The sequence below is a fragment of the Parasteatoda tepidariorum genome, chromosome 9 (genome assembly GCF_982258835.1).
Source record: "Parasteatoda tepidariorum strain Cologne lab strain chromosome 9, Ptep-v5.0, whole genome shotgun sequence".
NCBI classification, from domain to species: Eukaryota; Metazoa; Arthropoda; class Arachnida; order Araneae; family Theridiidae; genus Parasteatoda; species Parasteatoda tepidariorum.
The window spans coordinates 80,041,733-80,064,126 of NC_141763.1; the positions used below are offsets into that span (position 1 = coordinate 80,041,733).

Consider the following 22,394-nt stretch of genomic DNA (forward strand, 5'->3'; position numbering starts at 1 on the left):
AATTTCAAAACCTTTGTCACCTTTTAATAGACCTTATAGGAGATTTGAAATCAGAGACATTTAATCACAGTGAGAAACAAGAGTTGATTAAATTTTTTTATTAAGTCAATTTGAACGTGTATATCGGAGCATAAAATACAATACTTTCCTTTCGTATTATTTTGGATGTTTTTTTATTAAGAAATTTAATTTCTACATTATGAAGTTTATCATTTTTCAACTTCATATTTATTAGGAAAGATAATACCGAACAAATGATGACATAATATAATTAAAATTTACTTAAAAAAATAAGGCTTAGTTAGTTATATTATATCCAGTTGTGCGAACTAACGCGCTCAGTCAAGTAACGGGACTACTGTAGTCGTTCCTTTTTTCGTAGTTTATCTCTTTGACGTAGAATATTTATTAAACATACTTTTTTCCTGATTTTGTATTTATTTAGGTCAAGATAAGTGAGAAATATTATCTTTAGCATTTTCATAATTTATGGTTATGAAATACAACATAAAACACAAATGTCTTTTTCTGCGTTAAAGGTATAATCTTCCTAACACGGCTCACTCCCAAGCAATAATACCTCAAATGTGCACTTATTTAAATAAGAGCGAAACAATTATTCATCACTGAATACAAAATCTATTGAAAAATATTTGAATATGAATGGAAGGAAACTTTTTTTTTTCGAACTTTTTTTTCTGGATTTCATATTTTAATGCTAATATAATCAGGGTTGGGTTTTTGCCGTCAAAAACTGGTTTTTGACATGACAGTGGTAAAAACCGTGTTTTTACCGGTAAAAACCGTCAAAAACCTACCGTTTTCTTTAATTTATGGCATATAGCGGACAATATATTATTTTCACATAATTGACTTTATACTGTAAATAATTGCTATTGATTTTGTAACTATATACATGTATTCTTATAGAAGGATATACATTCATATAGAAATATTGTAATATACTTATCGAAAATAGCGATTCTTACTTTTATCATTATAGCTTGATTTGCAAAGGATTCAAAATTTTGAGCTTCCTAATTGTTAGAAATAAGCAAACAAAAAAGCTTGGAACTATTAATAAATTCAAGAACTAAAAAGAAGAATTTAAAATTTGGCATTTCTTAAATATTAGAAATAAGCTAAACAAAACTTGTAACTACTAACAAACTCTAAGTCAAGAATGACTTGACATTCTTCAGTAATGTAATATGCCAAACAAAATGATGCTTGGAAATGTTGAAAATTTTGTTTAGTATCCTAATATTTTATACTTCAAATCAGGGTTGGCAAGATTTTGCCACAGGTGGAAAAAACCATGGTAAATACCGGTAAAAACCGTCCTGGCAAAAATAGGTTTTTGCCCAGCAAATTGGCAAAAAGTGGCAAAAACCTATATTTTCCAAGATGAGAGGACAAAAAATCATTTCTGATACAAAATTATTCCTAAAATTGAAATATATACTATAAATATAAATAATTACAAAAAAATTAACAAAATTATTATTCCATAATTAAATGATAATGTAATAATATATCATTTTAGTAGTTTAAAACATTATTGATTGGAAAATTTGTGATAATTCTTTTTTTTTCCAGTGAAATGAACTTATTTTAAATTAATATAACTATAATTTAAAACATAAAATATCTATCAATATGTGTAGTTAATTATTGTACAAATAATAATTTTTTATAATAAATAATAATAATATGCAAATAATAATATTTATTTATTTGTAAAAAAACATTTATTTTAGGATTCTAAAATGAAAAGAGATCACAAACTTTCAATCTTTTAAAAATTATTACCATTATATTAATTATTAATATGTTGAAAAAAAATTTTTCATGTAATGTATCAAAATTATTATTCCTTATGATTGATTTAAATTTGTTTCAAGTATTTTGTAATAATATTTAATCAGCAATTTAGATATTTTGGTTTTTTCCGGTTTTTACCAGTTTTTGCCGGTTTTTACCAGGTTTTTGCCACTGTCCTGGCAAAAACCCCTTTTTGCCGGCAAAAACTCCAACCCTGCTTCAAGATTGTTTTGATATAATCATGTTGGGAAAATGCAAGAATCTGTTCTTAAATATCTTTTAACAACTTTTTTTCTAACTTTAGTGCCCAAAAATGAATTAATTATAAGCAGTTAAAAACTCAAATGAAAATACAGTTTTACCAAAACTATGGGTTTTTGACATGACGGTAAAAACCATGGTATAAACCGGTAAAAACCGTCATGTGTCAAAAACTTGCCAACCTTGAATATAATTCCAACAATTTAACAGATTTTAACTATTAGACTGTTTTTTGTAATTAAAAAATACCAAAATAAATTATTAGCTATTCGTTCTTAACATATTCGTACTCTCAAATGCTAACATTGAGGGTAAATTGTATCCTGGAGGAAAATTAGTCTCAATTAATTAAATAGTGACTACATTTGGGGAAAAAAATAGTTAAAAATGCAGTTGATTACAAAAAAAAAGCGGTTTTTCTGACCACTAATGACAACCAAGACATCCATCCGCGTTAGGAATCAAAATGGAGTCTTCCATAAAATTTCAAAACTTACTTTATCCATCAGCTTTTAATCTTACTAATATCGGTCTCGCTTTTATCAAAAAATTCCTTTCATGTTTTTTATATAGTGTTTTTTTTGTACAATGTTTTTTATTTTTGCATATTTTGATCGGATGCAATGCACAATCAACAGGGCCTGATTATCACCTAGGCCCAATAGGCACGGCCTAGAGCCCACACTTTCTGGAGGGCCTCAAAAATTGGTAAAAAGTCCACAAAATTATTTTTTTTTTAAATTTCAAATTTTCTTTATATTGTGATAAACCAAACTCGTGGAAACATTGCTGTTAGCAAATTCTAAAGTACAGCTGAATTTTAATTGGTGCAATTTTTACTCCATCGGTTTAAAAATAATCTTAAATTGTCTGCTTTCAAAATTTTTTAGAATGTTTCTCTTGAATCATGCAGTTCAATAGATTCTTTTTATTGTTAGGACTACTCTTCAGAAATTTAATTTCAAATTATTTTGTTAGGGGCCCGGAAAATTTCGTGGGCCTTGGGCCTGAATTTGTCTTGATCGATCCCTGACAATCGAGATTATTTCCTTTTCTTAAAAAGTATAAGTTGAAAGAAACTTATTAAATCATTAACCTAATAGGTGAAATCAACTTTCGCGCAGCTCGAAATGGCGTTTTATACGACGACGTTTTTCAATTCCAACTCGCTGGCTCAATAAATTTGATTTTGAAGTTTTTGTTAAAAATTAAACAGCGTGCATATTGCGATTGTAGCTGGTTGTTATGTTTATTCTTTAAGTGGTGAATTTTGTTAACAAAATTTTAAAAAAAAATTCAAATCCTTCATAATAAAGAACACTGTTAGAATTTTTAGTATGCTTGATGAAAATTAATTCTAGTGGAATCTACTTAAGGAAGGAACCTTTGTTTACAAAGCCTAGCAGAATCGCTGCTCGACCTTAATTTCGCTTAATTAAAAAAACAAAAATACTATGAAGACTTGTAAAATTAAATATAAACTTGTGTATAATAAGTGTGCACAACCTTTTTTTTTTTTATATAATTGCTGGGGAAGCGTGTTTCAAATTTTAGATTTGCTTATTTTTGGTGATTTTAGACTACATGTTTCATTGTCATCGAAAATTAACAATATGTTTAAATTTTGTATGCTTACTATTCACATCAGACGGAGAAAAATTTCGATGTTTTGCTATTCTATGGCAATGACTCTCTCCGCTGCTCAGATCCCAGCTTTATTGAACTCTTTTGGTTGGGAAGTTCTGGACCAGCCCTTGGACCTTTTGCTGAGTGATTTTTCATCTTTTTCTATATTTCAAACATTTTGGTGGCAATCACTACAACAATGACGGATACGTGAAAATGGCCGTGACCGCTTGGTTAACGGAGCAGGCGGCAAGTTTGTATGAAGAGGGTATTCTAAATCTAGGTTTAAGTGTTTAAGCAAACTTGTAAACTATGCTGGAAAAAAAAAAGAGAAACTTATGTAGAATTTGAAAATAAATTTGCTTCTTGAATTTTTTTTAAATTTTTTATTTTTAAACGGTCTTTACTTGAAAATCAGCCCTCGTAATAATAAATAATTAATAATAATAAAAAAAAATATTTCAAAGGATCATTTATTAATATTTTTAAATATTTTTGTTTGTCATAAGTTCAATACTGTAAAATAAGGGTTAGTATCTATTTTACGTTCCAGGTGCTTATAGCAAAGTTCGTATGTGTCTTGATTTTACATGATAAAAAGATTATGTCTTGATTTTTAGTTTTTTTTGTCTCGATATTACTTACTGACTTTTGTGTCTATTCAAAACAACACATTTTCTACGATTACAATACGGATTTTAAAATTGATTTGTAGAATTTGGTTTTTCGTTCAAACATCTTTTTACCACGTTTATATAAACTTGCCTTCGTGTATGTCTGTCCGGGTGGAATTTTGTAATCAATTTTAAACTAACTTCCCGACTAGCTACAAACTTCAAATTTGGTACATAGTTCAGAATTGGATGACAATGCATGAAAATGAAGAGAAAAAAGACATGCAAAGTAAAATAAAATTAAAATTTAAAAAAAAATTATTTTCGAGATTGTCTTTTGTTGTCGATTCCATTATTTCAAATTAGTATTACATGTCAGGTGAAAAGATTTTTACTGTCGGAGTATTTTTATTGGCTGAAAAATCACGTGGTAGGATCCAGTTTTTCCTCATTCATTTAATTTAACGCCAGTAAAAATCGCAGAATTCTACAGTTTCAAACATAGGAACCGTTCACTAATTGTATTGATGGTTCGTGCTTGTAGCCTTACCCGCAGCATTCATTGTTTCAAATTTTTTGGGTATGAAGCCATTTCTTGAAAAAGAAACTCAGTAAACAATTTTACATTATCGAATTTTAATGGAAAATGAGTTCAGGGGATCATTTTTTCTTACTTTCAACAAATGCAGTAACCAATCTTATAGGGTGGAGTTGCGTAGTTTTACAATTATTGATTGGTCTCTTTCATTTAATTTTAAATGGGAATTCTCATATGGTAAGAGCAGTGGCCTGATTTTAATATATGTTCGGGGCGGGGTATCTCCTTCTGACGTAAACATATATGTGTGTGAGTGCAAATGTTTAATGCGTTGAAATTTTTGGTAAATATTTTTGTTTTTGTACAATTGACATTATAAGAATCATCCAAATCGGTTTCCATCAGTTTAAACTGTAATAAGACTTAATTCTAAAAAACTGACAAAAGCGTAGTTTTAAATTTCTCTCTCAAAATCACAAATCGCCGTTTTTTATTGCTTTAAATTTTGAGGAAAATTTCATAGAATTTCTCAAAATTTTCAAGTTATATTTCTCCTTATCTAATAATGCGACCTCTGTATTTTCCACCTGCCAAGTTATGATATCGTTTTAAATTTAAAAAAAAAAAAAAAAAAAAGCGAAAATTAAAAATTTAACCTAAAATCCAAGACAAGGGTCAAGAACTCATGAAGAAATTATCAATCAACCGTCCTATAAAGCATTTTGTAAAAGGTCCTGTTTTTGTAAAATTGTGAAAAAACTACTCATAATTTGTGAATATAAAATAAGCTTTAAGTCACATTCTTTCAACTAGGGTCCTGCTTTTGTGAATTTGTGCAAACAGGGTCCTGTTATTGCAAAAATTGCTAAAAACCTTTTCAAGAAGTTTTTAAATTGTGAATAGATACAAGATTAAGCTCAACAATTCATATTCACAACGATTCATATTCACTGTACATTTTTTCAATGTCTGCCGTGACAGCATACTGATGTTTACGAAAAAAAGCGTAATCGAAAAAGCTTTAAAGAAAAGACTTAAGAAAACTACATTTTTTCAATGTCTGCGGTGAAAGCATACGGATGTTTACGAAAACTAAGCTCTTGCTGTGGAATTTTTCCTTTCAAAAGAATATCATTCAACGATAAGCCCGATATAGTAAGAGTTGATGCGTTAAAAACTACGCGGAGCTTTGTAGAATTTTTGCCTGGGCGGTAAACTCTATGTTGAGGCAAATAGTAACAATTACTAGCCTCTCTCATTAGATTCTGAAACTACTTCTATGTGATTTAGATCTTTATATTCTTTTAAAAAAATCAATATAAAGTGGCTACAGGTTCGATTATCGCGTTAATCTATTCCAAAGTTGAGTTAGTCTTTTTTCTGCTAAAACTCTATTCATTGTTTAAAAGTACGACATAACGACCGTCTAAATCTCTATAATTAGTATTTTTGAAATGTTCGTCACAAAATTCTTCTTCATTACTGAGAGAAGTAAAGATATCAATATTCTCGATTTCCCAAAAATTTTCCAAATTTTTCTCCATTTTATCGTCGTTTGTAATTAAACCGCAATGTTGTATAGTGGACGGCATTCCTACTACCCCATTTACAATGTATCCCAGAGCCGTCTCTTGGAATAAAAGTTTTTCTGAGCTGCAAAAACATTCGGAACCTAATAATATGTCAATTTTTCCAGGTTTCATAAAGTTAATGTCTTCCAAAGAAATATGGGAAGGTATTTTTAGTCCCTTACCATTTATATGCGTTGTTGGTGTCAAATCTGTAATTTTTGGAACAAAAAATAAATTCCAACTCCGAACAGAAATTCCCTTCCTTATTCGAAATTGTGGAAAAAATCTTATTATTTAATGTGATTAATGTTCCATTTATATCAGAAACTGGAGTTAATGTTTTTCTTTCTTTGAGACCTTATTTTTTTGCAACGTCAGATGTTACAAAATTTGCCATAGAGCAAACATCTATAAAAGCTTGTGCTTCAATAAAATTATCTGTATTTCGAATCTTTAAAGTAGCCGTAGATAAAACAACAGTTTTATTTGCAGATGCCAAGTAATTAAGCGAGATAATTTCCTTTACATGTGCCGATGACTCTTTATTTCTCGAAAAGTTCCAATTCAGATTCACTTAGAGAAAGATAATTAATTTTATTGGGATTAGCGACGTCAGTTAACTCAAAAGTTTCTGGAACAAAGGAATGATGTTTTTTTATGGCACGTGGAGCATAGATATTTCGATCTGTATTCGCTTAACAAATAATTCCCATTAAGACATTTTAAACATAGCTTTTTTTCTTTGGCGATATTATATCTTTCATTAAAGTTCATTTTAAGAAAGGAATTACATTTATAAAGTTGGAGTTGTAAATTACAAATATCACAAGGTAATGATGTATGAATATGTGAATGAGTTTTTTTGTTTTTGATTGCGTATGATGAAATATCGTTTGAATTCAGCATAAAGTGTTTGGGTTTATGAATGTTACTTGTTTTATTTTGCAAAGACTGCCCCTTGTAAATTTTCCAAAAATTGACATAGTTTTTTTAAGAATTAAATTATCCCAATCGGGGTAATTCAGAAGTCGTTAAGGACATTTCGAAGAGTTTTCGAGACTCCATATCAATTTTTTGAAGAACAATGTTTATAAAAATAATAGAACTTGATTGTTCTAATTGTAATTCTAGCTCTTATATTTTTGATCTAATAAGTTGCGTAATTCAAAAGCAGATTCATGATTTATTTTTTCGGGATTTAAAATTGAATTTATGTGACAGTTGACAAGCAATCGTTTATGACCATACTGTTCTTCAAGTGCTTTAAAAAGTGATTTAAACGTGTTTTCTGTTGTTTGAATCTGTTTTGCATTGCCAATCACGGCAGATAGCAAATAAAATAATTTATGCTATTCATCTAGTTGTGAGTTGGATGAAATCAACTAATTGAATTGCGATTTAAAATTATGCCAAACTTCCATATTACCAGAAATTTGGGAAGAGGCAGGGGTCTGTCCAGACATTTTGTGAAAGGTCCGTTTTTCGTGAAATTGTGAAAAAATTACTCACATTCTTTCAACCAAGGTCCGCTTTTACGAATTTGTGAAAATAGGGTCCGGTTATTGCAAAAAACTTTTTCAAGGAGTTTTTAAATGGCAAAGACATACAAGATTATGCTCCGGACTGTAAAATTATAATAAATAAAAAAAAATTTCAAAAATAAACAGCAATTGCTGCTTCTAAATTAGAGATGCAACCTACAAATATTTGGTATTTAGCCTATACGCAGAACGCAGAATATTCATTTCCGACGAATAATGGAAGAATCGTCTGCCGAAGACAAAACTTAATTCGTTTACATCCATCTTTCTTGTTTTCCCCCCTGGGAAGGGTTTATTCGATTAACAAAACAATAATGAAGATAAACAAATTTTTTAAGGGTCCGATTAAAAGAAAAATCATTTTGTAAAGGGTCCGTTTTTAAGTTAAAATATTTTGTGAAGGGTCCGTTTTTATGAAAAGATATTTTGTGAAGGGTCCGTTAACGGACCCAAATTTCTTCTAAACAGACCCCTGGAAGAGGTATATGAAGCAGTTTGATTTTTATAATATCAACAATTTTAGACTTGTTTTCATAATTTTCAACAACAGTGTTCTTTATAGGATTTAGAAAGAATTTTAATTTTTTAAAGTTTACCTCTAATCCTTTTTCAATTGTTGATAATATATCATAAATTTCTTGAAGCTCGTTATCTTGTACAATGTGATAATAGTCCACACGTAATTCTTCTAATTAAACTTTTATTATTTCAAGAGCGTTTACTTTCGATTCTAGTAAAATCTTATTTTCGATATTCTCACTTTTTATAAATTCGATTTGTTTTGTGATTTTAGTTAGGATACTTCCACGTTTCCGATTAATTATTTTGGTATCTGCCATCTTCAAGAAACAAGGAAAGTTATTTACAAAAATACGTATGCATAAAAACTACAATTAACCTGTTCAGTTAGTTTAAATTTGAGCAGCTAAAGCATTTTTAATTCCACTGCTGTGGTAGCCATTACTTATGTAAATCAAAATTCATTTTCGGTCAGATAAGACCAAAAATTGTTTTGTGAATGCATAGTTGGCTGGTTACTAAAAATTGGAATAAGTGTAAATGATACTAAGACTTAAACAAAAAATATTAAAACTGCTCTAGTTTTTGATGTTTTTAAAGTCTGCAAATATGACAATTTTAAATGAGGGAATGACTCATTATACTTCTTCTAAATAAGCAATTTCAGAAGACTTATTTTAAATTAAAAAATCACCATTATAAGTTAATTTTTATGACTTTAATGTTGCTGAACAGATGACCAAATTATACCTAGTGTTAAACGAGAGCATCATATGCCTGATGATTTTATTATTATTTTTTCTTCTTTTTTTTAATATATTACTCCTATAATTAGAATTAAATGAATGACATATATTCTCATTTAAAATAAAATTCCAGTGTAAATAAATTTTTTCTGTAAATTTTGTTTCTGATTGTCATTCTCGAGATCTCATATGTTATGAAAAGTGTTGATAAAATTAGTAATGATTTTTATCTTTAAATGTTTATTCTTTTAATTTCATGATATTTTCCTCTTGTTTTGGTGTTTGAATTAATTTTCTAAAGTGAAATTTTTAAAGTTTAAATTTTATATTTATTCCCTATCTTGTTTGGTTTTCAGGTACAATCAGACTGTGTTATGAATGACTTTTGTGGTGAAAATGATTTCGGTGATGCAACTTGTTCCTATAATGGAACAGCTAAATTATTAGATGATGAAGAATCTTTAGAAATTTTAAAAGAAATTTGTCCAGAAATGTTACGGGGTATGTGTATACTTGTATTGCTTTGCAAATCTTTATGATGCTTTAATTTAATAACTGTTGTCACAATTATCACGACTGAGAATTCCAAGAAAAAGTAATTAAAAAAATAATAATAAAGCTTTTTATTTTTTTGATCTAGCTATTTTTCAGAGTCAGTTAAATATCCGAGATTTTACTATGACCTATCAACATTAATCTTACTTTAATTTTTTTCTTTTTGTTTTCCTGGGAAAAATACATAAAAATTTTGTGGTTGTAAAAATCTAGAAATAAAACAGTTTTGGTGCCAGCATTTTCTCTTTTCCAAGGTATTTACAGTTTTGAGTTATGTAATGCTGTATTCATTTCAACAAACTAAAATTTGTCTTTTAAATAAACTGCAATCAGCTAAAAATCACCAAATTTTTTTTTCCATTCCAATTATGATATTAATTACCAGTCAATGTTTTTTTATTTTTTATTTCTCATTGTATTATAAAATTTCCTTATACCAGGGTCAAAAACAAGATTACCATACCTCTATGCACCTTTGGGTGCATATGGCATTGTGCACCTCTTTGCACCTTCAGGTTTATTCTATAATCTACATGTGGCTAAGATTTTTGTTATTTTAAAATTGTTTGAAACATTAAAAAAAAAATTGGATTAAATATATTTATGATTTGACTTTCATTTTCTTACACTGAATCTCTATTTAGTCTAAATTAAAACAGCTTAGAGGGTGCTTTTCATCTAGCAAGAAAAAATGTATATAATTCTTTAGTTTTTGCTGAGAAAGCAAGATTATATTTTTTAAGTCAACCAATTTTTAAATTTTTTACTTTGGAAGCTATTGCTTAATTTTATTGCATGTGCACTAAAAGCAGTTTGTCTAAACATTAGAGCTGAGCTCCGGCTCATTTTAAGAGGTCTGAGACTAAAAACTTTTAATCTGTATTCTAATACCGTTAGTAGGTCTTTATGTCCAAGTCCCATCTGAGATTTAAATGTTTCATATAAAAGTCAGAATTCTAAAAAGATATAAGGCTAAAATTCGGAGAATAAATATAATAATGATAAAATTCAGAATAATGATAAAATAAAGGATAATAATAGAAGTAATAGAAAATAGAGAATAATAGGAAATAATGGAGAATAGAAAATAATCAAAAATAGAGAATAATAATGAAATTCAGAATATATAAGATACATTGCCTATTTTCAGATCATGGCATTTAATACTTCTATATTATTTATGTTTTACAATTTTGCTTAACAAATGAGAAAAGCAAACTTTTATTATCTCGTTAGTTTAAAATAGAAAGTAGTAAATATATGAAAACTCAATTATAAGTCCAGGCATTAAAGTTTTTTTATAGCTAACTAACCCATCTTGTTTCTATTGAACTTGTGAAATATTATTTTATTATTTTCAGAAAATATTAATTTACTTTTACGCAACATGATTCAAACTGCTTGTACTGTATAAGAATATAATATACTTTTAACATAAACCAAATTTTAACTTTAGTTAAAACAATTACATTGTCTTGTGTGAAAGGACCTGAAGCAATAGTGTTCAGGAGTTGTGTTTTCCTGGATCTGGAGTAATATAAATTTTCCCATGCTTTCGCGTTTTTTTTTTTTTGCTTTTTGAAAACTTTGTAGCTCCGCGTCTCTACTTATGGGTGTTCCTGGAATTCTTGTCTACTCTAAACTTGTAACAATAGTTTTAGAATTACTTCTTTTATAATCAGGCTAATTAATCTCAACTTTATATGATACATATATGTTAATGTGTTTTGTTAGACTTTCTTTGTGTGCTAAAAAAGTATATTTTCTTACTTTTCAGAAACAAATTATTTATGCTGCAGTCCAAGTCAAATTTCGCAACTTAAGAATAATTTAGAAATAGCAGCAACTCTAGGACTAAGTCGCTGCCCATCCTGTTTAGTTAATTTTAAGAAAAACTTCTGTCAGTTTGCCTGCTCCCCATCACAAAGTGAGTTTTTGAAGGTCGAAAGATATGGCAAAAGTGATGAAGATGATTTAGTCATTGAAAGCATCACCTATTACATGTCAAAAACGTAAGAATAGTTTAAACTAATTTTATTTTTCATGCCTACATTTCTTTTTATTTAACTTAAAAGTCAATGTTACAATGAGTCATTAAGATAATCAAGCCCATGTAATATGCAAGCTTTTGTTTGCCTTTAAAAAATTATTTATCATTAGAATAACTTTTAAATTTTTTGGCAGGCCTGTTCATTCTTTTATATTTGAGTAATTACATTTGAGTGATACAATCAAATATAAAATTTCATTAAAGTTGTTTTATATTATAATTCATGTGAAACTTACTGAAATGTACAGAACTATTTAAAAAGTTTTACTGATAATTTAATTGTTAACACTAGAAGTACCGCTGGGGTCATTTTGATTTTTTTTTTTTTTTTTTTTTTTTTTTTTTTTGAATTTTTTACTTATATTACTTTTGAAGATACGTGTGAGTTTTCGAAGCTCATATTTTTTATTTTTCCTGAATTGTTTCAAAGTATACTGTATCAAAATTTCATGCCTTTCTGTTGATTACTAAAATAAATAATTACAGAAATACCTAAAATAGCCAAAAGGGATCATTTTGGCCCCTGTAAAAAGAACTTTTATTTTTAAAGTTTTATGACTGTTTTTGACACCAATTTCTGGTCAATGAGGGTCAAATTGAACCCAAATGGTGATTTTTAGCTAAGTTCAAAATCCGACTGTTCTAGTGTTAATCAGTTAAATATCTTTATTTGAATATTTGTGGAAATGTTTGTGTGTGTTATTAAAAACATGCACATAAAATAAAATGTGCCATTTTTTTATCCTGTAGATTCTCGATTCACCTGGATGCTTCTGAAATGAAGTTAATAAAGAAATATTTTTTAAAAAAAAATCACATTTATGCAAATTTTAATGAACCTTTTTCAAAAAATTCTAGAATATGTAAAATTGTTATGTGATTAGACTTTAATAATTTAATTAAAGTTTCAATGTTATACAAGGATTCAAGTAACTCTCTGTTTATTCAAACATAAAACCATAACTTAATCTAAATCTTCATAACCATAATCCTATTCCTGCTAATTGAGAGTAAACTGAATTACTTAAAATTCCATAAGAAAATTGGGTCTGACTTAAACAGATATGTTTAACTCAGACAAGATTAAACTTAGAATGTTATTTTTACAAGATTTTCTGCTCTATTTGGATGTTAACTACTGAGTAAAAATTGTCATATTGCACTGATATTGTAATAGCTTCACATAATTTATAAACAAAATTAGGTTTTCTATTTTTATGCACATTTTTTTATTTCAGTTAGATTTTTCTTACTCCAAGCAAGAAAGGCAAAACATTTTTTTAAAAAATGAGTAAAGGGAATTAAAACTAATGAGTAAGAGGTAAAATTGTATAGCTTTGAAATTAGTTTTATGGAAGACTGCTCTGAATAACATGTTAAAGGCCCCTATTAATCGGAAGTGAGTGTTTTGAGATTATGGGGCATGTTTTAATATCACTGTTCATAGTTTTTAATGTATATCACATTAACTACACCTTATAAAAAAAAAATTTTTTCCATGCTCACTATAAGTTACTGGAAATCAGGAATCAGAATTCTTAAAACAATTCTATTTGTTTTAGGAAGGGAGAAATTAATACTGGAGTTTTAAAAAAAATTAATTATTTAGGAATTGTGATTTTTGAAATCAAAGTAAAGTTTTTATATTCAAATTTGTCTAATGTCAATCTTAGATGGAAAATATTGCTGTAAATTTAAACTTAGTTGATATTTATGGACGTTTTGTATTTTATTTCCCTTTATTCGTAATAAAATTGACTGAAATTCCCTATATGTGATAATTTATATAGTGTGCACTATGCAGTAATATGCATAGACCTTTTTCTTTCATAAAATCTATTAGAATTTTTTTATTAACTGTAAGTGTGGTTATTTTTTCTCTGTAGGTATGCCTATGGAATGTTTGGTAGCTGTCGAAATATTCAAGGTTTAACTCCAGGTTCAACAGTATTAGACTTGATGTGTGGTAGTCATGGAAGAGATTGTACTCCTGAGAGTTGGCTCGGTTTTATGGGTTCAACTCCTGATGACAATGGGTTCAGTCCTTTCCAAATCAATTATGTTCTTACAACAGAAAATCATGTAACAATTGATGGGAAAGTATTTACACCAATGAATGAATCCACTACCTCGTAAGTAATTCTATTATTATGTATTAAGTGTGTAGTGTTTTATATCGCTTAATTTTTTTTAAAACAAATTTTGTAGCTTTATTATTAGTTTTTTTTCTTCAAATTTTTTGATTATTATGTAATTAAAAATTTTTTTTTATTTTTGTTAATACAAAAATGAAACATTTCTTTCCATACTTAGAAAAATCTTCTGAACTATTTTGAATTGAACTTTGAAAATTGTGATTGAACTGCTCTTTACTGAATTGTAATTCTACATATAAATATTTATTTACTGTAACTCAGTAAATATCAAAATTTTATGAAGTCTGTTTTGCATACAACAATGAAAACTCTATGCTGTGGTCAATATTGTCATTATTAAATATGTATAACGACTTAAAACTAAGCATCTTGGCAGATGAGTAAAATGAGCTTGTTGTATATAGTAAGTTATCCAGCAATACTGCAATCTTACTCAAAATGTGTGAAATTTCCCCCCAAAAGATTTTGTAACTATGTCTAAAGCCTGTAAAAAAACTTTTTTTTTTAATAAAAAGGCAATGTGTTAAATTTTTCCCTATAATCCTGGCAGCGGGAGTATAAGACAAAAAAAATAATAATAATTTTCTTTCTTTATTTTTGAGTTTAAAAATATTGATCTTTATTTGAATATAATCTAATATTTGTTTAAACTTTCTGCAGATGTGCTGAGAGTCCATATCCTGGAGCTGAAACTTGTACTTGCTTAGATTGTGAAGAAGCTTGCCAACTTAACATGGCTTCTCCTAAACCATTGCCTGCTGAAGAGAAACCATTCATGTTGTTGCATCATGACGGAATTTCAGTTTTGTGCCTGATAGTTTTTTGTGTAGTTTCCGCGACCCTTCTTTTAGGGTTTTTCTATTTCAAAGTGCAGTCTAGAAAATCTTTGCGTTGTAAGTTCTACTTCATGGTAACTTATTTTGTTATTGTCTAATGCATTTCTATTGTATTTTCTTTATTAGAAGGTAAATTTTAGTTTTAATTTAGACTTCTTGTGAGAATGCTTGGTATGTGAAAATGAAAATGAATTTTTGAAAAAGATTTATGAATTAGTTTTAAGTCACAGATTCACAAAATATTTTTGAAAATTGCATGTATTATAAATAATAAATTAGATGCAGGATGAATCATTTTTCATCCATATATATATATATATATATATATATATATTAATAAAGTTGGCTTTTTCATGTTTGTAAACATTTGTAGGTCTGGTATTGAAATTTAATAGTAAGTCTCTACTAAGGTCCATGTTTTTTTTTTTTTTTTTAATATTTTTGTTTTCATGAAATTATTATAAGTGGAAATTTTAAACTTGTGTATTGAATGTTTTAAAAGCAATAATACAAATTTAAACTTAACTCTTTACTGTGAATCTCATCTTAATGAAGCACAATTGCTTTCCCTTGCATAAAATCAATTTGTGTGAAATTTTTGTGAAAATTCGTTAAATTAGTGAAGTAGTTAATGGGTGAAACAATAAACTGCGAAAATGCTGTTACTCTCTGATGTACTTTCATCAAAAAAATGTTTCGGAATCAACATCTTCTGTAACAAGAGACAAAATAAAAGCTCATTGCTAGCTAGTGGAGTTACCAGACAACAAATTTGGCAATGAAATAATTAACTATAAATACAATAATCCATTAAAAAAAATCATGATCAGTGATATGATGTATGTGAACAGAAACTCAAAAGTTGTCAGTGTGTAACAGCAATGTAACAGTAACAAAATAACATTATTGGCTTTTATGCACACAAGTATATTTATGTATCTAAACATTTGTACAGGACTTAATAGTAATCTTAAACAGAGTGTGTGGCATTTTTAAAAAGTGCTTAAACGTGCTTATTTTTGATTGATGTTTTTTACAAGCCCTTAAAGGTGCTTTTTTTATACGGAGTTTCTAAAAAGTGCTTAATTTTCTATCCTTTAAAATAAGATTTTTTTCGCTGTGTCGATTGTCGTTCTAAATTAGAAAAAATGCGTAATTTTCACAATTTTCTCTGCAATATTTATCAAAACCTAGTTATTTTATCGTGATTATGTAAAGTTTTTGAAAATGTTGTTGAATTTTATTGATTTTATTTTTATAAATTAAGAATTTTAAGCGATAGGAAAGAAAGATTTTTATTACTGTACAGATCTTAATGTTTTTTTTTTTTTTTTTTGGAAAGTGATTAAAAATATTTTTTCAGTGCTTAAAAAGTATTTAAAAGGTGCTTATTTTTTGTTGAAAAATCTGGCTACGCACTCCGTTAAAGAAGAAATCGTAAATCGCAGACTATTTACTAATAAAATAAGTGTAAATGATTCTGTTAAACATTGCTGTATATGGCTTCTCCAGCAATTTAGATGCATACTAGAAAGAAGCAAAAAAAAATTATCTAAAGAGAAACCTCAACAGTAACAATTTGGTGTGTAATATGGTATATTTGTGCTTTTTCTTCATGACGATTCATCAAATGGTATTACTTATATTGGGTTAAACCAATTGTGCACACTGTTTCTCAAAGATTTCCCCACAGTTGAGAGAGATTTTTCTTTTTGTATAAATATTTTAATGATTATTTTCTTAGACTTTTTTTTTAATGGAATATGAGATTCCGGAGGCCTCAAACTCAAAATAAAAAGTTCAGCATCAATTAAAAAAATTTAAAAGTAAGTTTTGAAATTAACAGTTTAAAAATAACTGTTCTGATTATTAATTATACAGAATAACTTGTACTTATCTTTCTAACTTAGATGAGAAATAGCACTTATTTTAAATAAGTTCTGACTTAAGTTTAGTTATACCTTCAATCTGAAAAACTAAATGCCTTATAGGAATAATATTTGCAAAATTAGTTTAGCATGAATTATTTTTAATAATTTTATTTATTTTAAATCTAATATGATTGTATTAGTTTATATGCCATACATATGCTTATTTTTAAAAATTAATGTGCATAGTTTATTAAAACTGATTCAGATAATGTTTTAAAATCATTTGAATTAATTTATAATCTTCATTATAAATAGTATTTATATTTAAACTATAGTATGTTTTTACTAAACTATAATTTCTTGGTTAAATGTTAAACAGAAATCGTTCATGAGTGGAATTGTTTATTTTAGAATGTTTACTATTTTGTTTAGTATCATTTACTTTTATAATACTTTAAAAATACTTTTTTAAACTATTTAACTGTTTTATGTATCAATTACATAAAATCTAGTTCTATTTAATGTTTGACTCTGCTCTTAAAATAGTTGATAGCCTGCTCGCCAAATGTCTTAAGCATTTTTAATTCATAAATTTTGATTACTTGTAAATGTCAGTTCTATAAATTTATTCTTTAAAACCATTTTTTAGAAAAGTATTTTAATTTTGCATTTTAGGTTTCACAATGTATTTCTTTCTATTAAGTGTCAGATTAAATGTTTACTTCAACTGTTGCAGTTCTTGAAAAGAATTTGAGCATTGTTGCTCTTAATTCAAATAGGTTATTGACTCGGAATAAATCTTTTAAATTTTGGCTGAATGTGAGAGTGCAAGATACAGAAGTCTGTAATATTTTACCTATAACAGTGTAAATTGTAATAGTTTTTTTTGTAAAAAAGACAAATTTACTGCAGTGATTAATACACAATGCTTTATCTTGATATAATATTTAACTATATTTCACTGTATCCTTATTTAATTTCTTTTATCTAGAAACATGCTTTCAATTATCTTTTTCGAATACTTTTTTTTCTTATTTGTAGTTCTGCTGTGGGTAGTGTTTTCTTTTAGTAGTTGTAGTAGTTGTGGTTGCTTATTTAACCCTTTTCCTATGTTTGCTGTAGTGTTACACCTAAAAGTACTATCCTGTTTATTTTATTGCTGAATAATATGCATGGTTTCCTTATGTTTAACAATACTAATTATGGCTTTCAAAATTTGATTATCTTGGCTGTTGTAATTGATGTAATTACATAAATTTTTTATATATTTTGCTTTTAACTCTTTGTATGTACATTTCTGCTCAAATTTTTAATAACATTGATTATTTGCCATTAAAAAGAACACTGTCTAACAGTGGTTATGGGAAATGTTTTAAACACACACACACACAAAAAAAAAGAAAAGAAACAACGTTATCTTACTCTGAGCTGAAAAAAGTAATAACTTTAATATCAAGAATTTATTTCAATGTGAATGTAAATGAAAAAGTAATTAAGTTTTACATCTGATTTGCAAATCGACTACATCCTCAATATCTTAAATCCAAATCAAATTTTTAGAAAAATAGTGATAAAATTAGTACGGTTTAGATAAATTTTAAAAGCAAATAAACTTCTTGTAACAAAAGAATTTTGCTTGAATTCGTTGCTTTTAAAAATGTGTGTTCAATATTTTTGAAAAATAGCCGTAATAGTCTTATGAATATGTATAAAGATATTTTAATTTGTGGTAAAATTTATAGAAAAATTTAATTTGTTATTCAAAATCTGTAAAAAAATATATTATATTTTAACATTTGAAAGTCAATTGTGCTTTAGCAAAACAAAATATATTTGAAAATATGTCTCAAGTTTGACTTATGTTAGTAACAATAAAAACAAGGTCAACTTAGATTAATTTCAATAAGTAAAGAGCACCTCTATTGAATAAGGTCATAGCCTTGCATATGTTGCTAAAACTAAAAAGCTTTTAAAAATGCATAGGTTTTCCCTTGACTTTTAATGTTTTTAAATTATAGAATTACTTATAATTAGCCTTTAAACTTATTGACTGTTTTACCACCTAAGTACTTTTACTGTGAGAGAAAAAAAGTTGTGTAATTGGTGATTCAACTGTGATTTTAACTTCCTTAAAAATAAGAAGTGGATTTGGTTCCATTTTAACAATTTTATGATATTTGAGATCCTATTTGGTAATATTTTAGTTTGATAGCTGTAAAAAATAATTAGAAACTTTAACTTTGACAGAAATGAAAATAATTTTTTTTTATTGATAAGTGGATTTAAAATACCAAAGTTATAATTTCTTTTATAATTTTTGCAAAGTTTGGATCAGATTTTTAAAAATCTTTATTTTATACTGAAAATAATTACATAATTTGTAATATATTTATTTTAATCTTGTTTTCTCTCAATAATTGGTTTGGTTATTTTTTTAAATTCTTAAAATACTAAAATAAATTTTTTGGACGTAAAATTTCAACTATATATGCCAAAATGTAAGGATTTTACACATTTTTTAAAATGCATACAATACAATAAAATACATACAATAAAAGATTTTTACAAACATATGCACAACTTTTACAGAAGCAAAGAGGAAGAAAAGCGAAGTGAATTGTGATTAAAAATAGAGCAGCCAAGAGTGTGTTTTTAAAATTTTGTTAGCCATTGCAATTAACAATTTTTTATTGCTTTCCTTAGAATTTTACCTTCACCTATTGATTAACAAAAAAAAAATATGTGTAACCCGACACTGTGCATTCCTGCTTCTTAATGTCTAGCTGGGAATTGTTTTCTTGTTCATTAGTTTTATTGCATTTCTGTTATAAGCAAAGCTATTTCTGAGGTGAGAGTTGTCAATGCATGGAAACAGTTTTGAGCTCCTGCTTTTTTATGTGTCGACAGAGAAATATCTTTGATGGAAGAAAAGAAAAAAAGCAGTGTGTATTAAACACTGCAAATCATGTCAATGCTCAAAACTTTGATGTAACTAGAATTACCCCTAGCAGGTGATACAGATGTTAAGATGGAAAGAAAAGGATCTTCACATCGGCCTTTGATTCTATTGAAATCATGTTCTCCCTCTGCATCAGGGGTAGACTTAGGTTCTTTAGAGGAAGTGGAGCCTCTGCGTTCTAAACGGTCAAGTACGTCTCACTAACATTGCTGCTGTGAAATTACTTTTTGCACAAACTAATGCTCTCCATCTTTACTAATAACTAATTCAAAGATAACACTGTTCCTTTTAAAGTTTAAATATGTGATGCCCATTAATAATCCATAATTCAAAACTAACTCTTTTAACAGGTTGAGTGCCATTGTGGACAATGTTATATTCTTTGGTTGTGGTGATTAAAAAAAAAGAAAGAAAAAGACTTTGTGAAATAAACTCAAATTTGTTAGACAAGTAAAAGGCATATCTAGATATGACAAATGGGGAGAATCCACTATTTCTCATGCAATGTTCATTGTAGGCGTACAGCTTTAGCTGTGTCTTAACACTGTTGGCTTATGTTTTTATTATCTTTGCAATGATCTAATTTCCTTAATTCACATTTTGGCTGCATATCATGGTCTATGCGATGTCCCAAGTAGCGGAATTTGAGTAGTGAATCTGCTGCATTAATATTCATTAATCCAAATTTGTCTGCGACCACAGTGCATTCAGACAGATATAGCAGAATTTATGTGGTGAATCTGCTAAATACAAAGTAACTGAATTTAAGTAGTGAATCTGCTGAATATAAAGTAGTGAATCTGCTGTACTATTTTCATTAGTCCAAATTTGTCTGCGACCGCAGTGCAGTCAGGCATAGAGCAAAATTTAAGTAGTGAATCTGCTGCACTATTTTCATAAATCCAAGTTTATTTGCGACCACAATGCAGTCAGACACAGATTATTATTGTAAAAATTCAGCTTAATCCTACATACATGAAGCAAAATCTGCAAATATTACAAGAAAAAATAAAAAAAAAATAGCTGCTTAAAAATCATACATAAAAACTTTGAATTATTTAAACTTTAAGCTGAATTTAATACAATGATACTAAAAAATTTGAATAAATTCCTGTATAGTTACTCCTGTATTCGAGTAACAAGGAAAAATTTTTTTTTTACTTTTTGTTCTTGATGATTTTCTCCAAATTCAGTTTTCTAATTTTTATTCCAAAAAATTTTTGAGATGTTTTAAAAAGAAGTTTCAGCAACCATTCCACATTTGTTTGCTTTTTAAAAATAAAAATAATGAAAATTATCTCCAAATGCTGTAATAATCTGCAGTGCCCACTGCCATGCTGGAGTGTTTTCTCTACCGGGGTGATCTGATAATCATTGAAATTTCTAAGAATACAAATCAATATTTGACTTTAAAAATGGAGACCTGGTATAAGCCATTTACGGACCAATATGCTTAGCCTAAAAAGTTAGCATTTTTCCTAATACTGAAAAAAAATTATTTTGTAGAAAAAATAAGTGTGAAGTTTTTAAATATTTCCAAGATTTAAGCTTATAAAATATTTCCTTAACAGCCCATTGTAGGCCCTAGTAGTCATGAGAGTTGAGGTTCCTCAATTTTGTGATGGTGGAAATGTTGCCAGCATTGTGCACTATCTACTTTTAAGCGTAGGGTGTCTATCGATCTGAAAATGGTGGGCTTCAGCCTCCTCTAGGGGTACAAACACAGTACTTCACTATGTTCAGTGCCATGACTGTTTATATTTAAATGTCTTAGATTATTTTTTAAATAGATTTATAAATTCGTTGTATTTTTTTTTAAAAACCAATACTTGAGTCTTGAGTGATTGCCTTAAAAAGGACATTTACGATTTTTTCTTGGCACTCGACTTGTTAATTTACTAAAAACTTTTGCTAATGTTTTTTATTTTCACCTATTTACATTTTACATTCTTTGTTATTCTTTAAAGCATCAAGTGATGAAGAGCATTTGTTTATTGTTGGCTAATGTTTTATTACTTTTTAATTCCAAAACTAATACATCTTTCTATTGTCTATGGAAGTGGTCACTGGGATATGGATTGTACTACAACTACTGCCTAAATTGTCTAAAAAAATCGTAATTAACGCTTTTTTTTCATTATGATTTTTTTAAAAAATATACCATTAGTATTATTTGAGGTAATTAAAATTGAAAAACTAAAATGTTATTTGTTGTGTCCACTCTCATACTTCGCCCTGGCATAGATTAAATAAAAATTGGTTTCGATTAACCAGCCAGTTTTTTTTTTTTTTTTCTTTTGGGTTTTTGTATTGTAAAATTCGTGGATGTGACTTTGAATTATAGTTTTACACTGATTAAAATTTAATATAATAAAAAATTTGTTACTAATTTCTTTCAAAATCTTTTTAAAACTTAATAATCATGTAATTCACTTTTAACCAAAGTTTAATGAGTTGTATCAGGATATACTCAGATAAAATAAGATATTCTTTATTTACTTATTTTGTGGTTATAGAAAATTATTGTTCTTTTTATGCTATTATTTAATTTTATAATGTAACTGTTATTTAAATCACAGAGAATTATTTTCTTAGTTTAAAAATAGTGTAGTTTATACAAGGCTTATCAAGTTCATCACTATTTTAGTTTTGTTCATATAATGTCTTTAACTATTTTGTATACTCTAATATTTTTTAAGCATCAAGACTAAATCAAATTCTATACAC

At 27.7% G+C, this 22,394-nt stretch overlaps 1 protein-coding gene and 1 long non-coding RNA gene across 4 annotated transcripts in view; both read left to right on the plus strand.

The window, feature by feature from the left end:
• LOC107439826 (uncharacterized) overlaps positions 1-22,394 on the plus strand; it is a 471,331-nt gene that overhangs the window by 141,009 nt on the left and 307,928 nt on the right. The gene's annotated exons all lie outside the window — the stretch shown is intronic.
• Positions 1-22,394, plus strand: part of LOC107439823 (NPC intracellular cholesterol transporter 1) — a 74,601-nt gene that overhangs the window by 13,487 nt on the left and 38,720 nt on the right. The window contains exons 2-6 of one of the 3 annotated variants that reach the window (XM_016052538.3): positions 9,597-9,741; positions 11,573-11,807; positions 13,732-13,977; positions 14,662-14,894; positions 19,717-19,857. In XM_016052538.3, the coding sequence (XP_015908024.1) occupies positions 9,597-9,741; positions 11,573-11,807; positions 13,732-13,977; positions 14,662-14,894; positions 19,717-19,857 (1,000 nt within the window). The remainder of the gene's footprint in view (positions 1-9,596; positions 9,742-11,572; positions 11,808-13,731; positions 13,978-14,661; positions 14,895-19,716; positions 19,858-22,394) is intronic. The other 2 variants (XM_016052540.3, XM_016052541.3) reach the window with 2 other exon arrangements.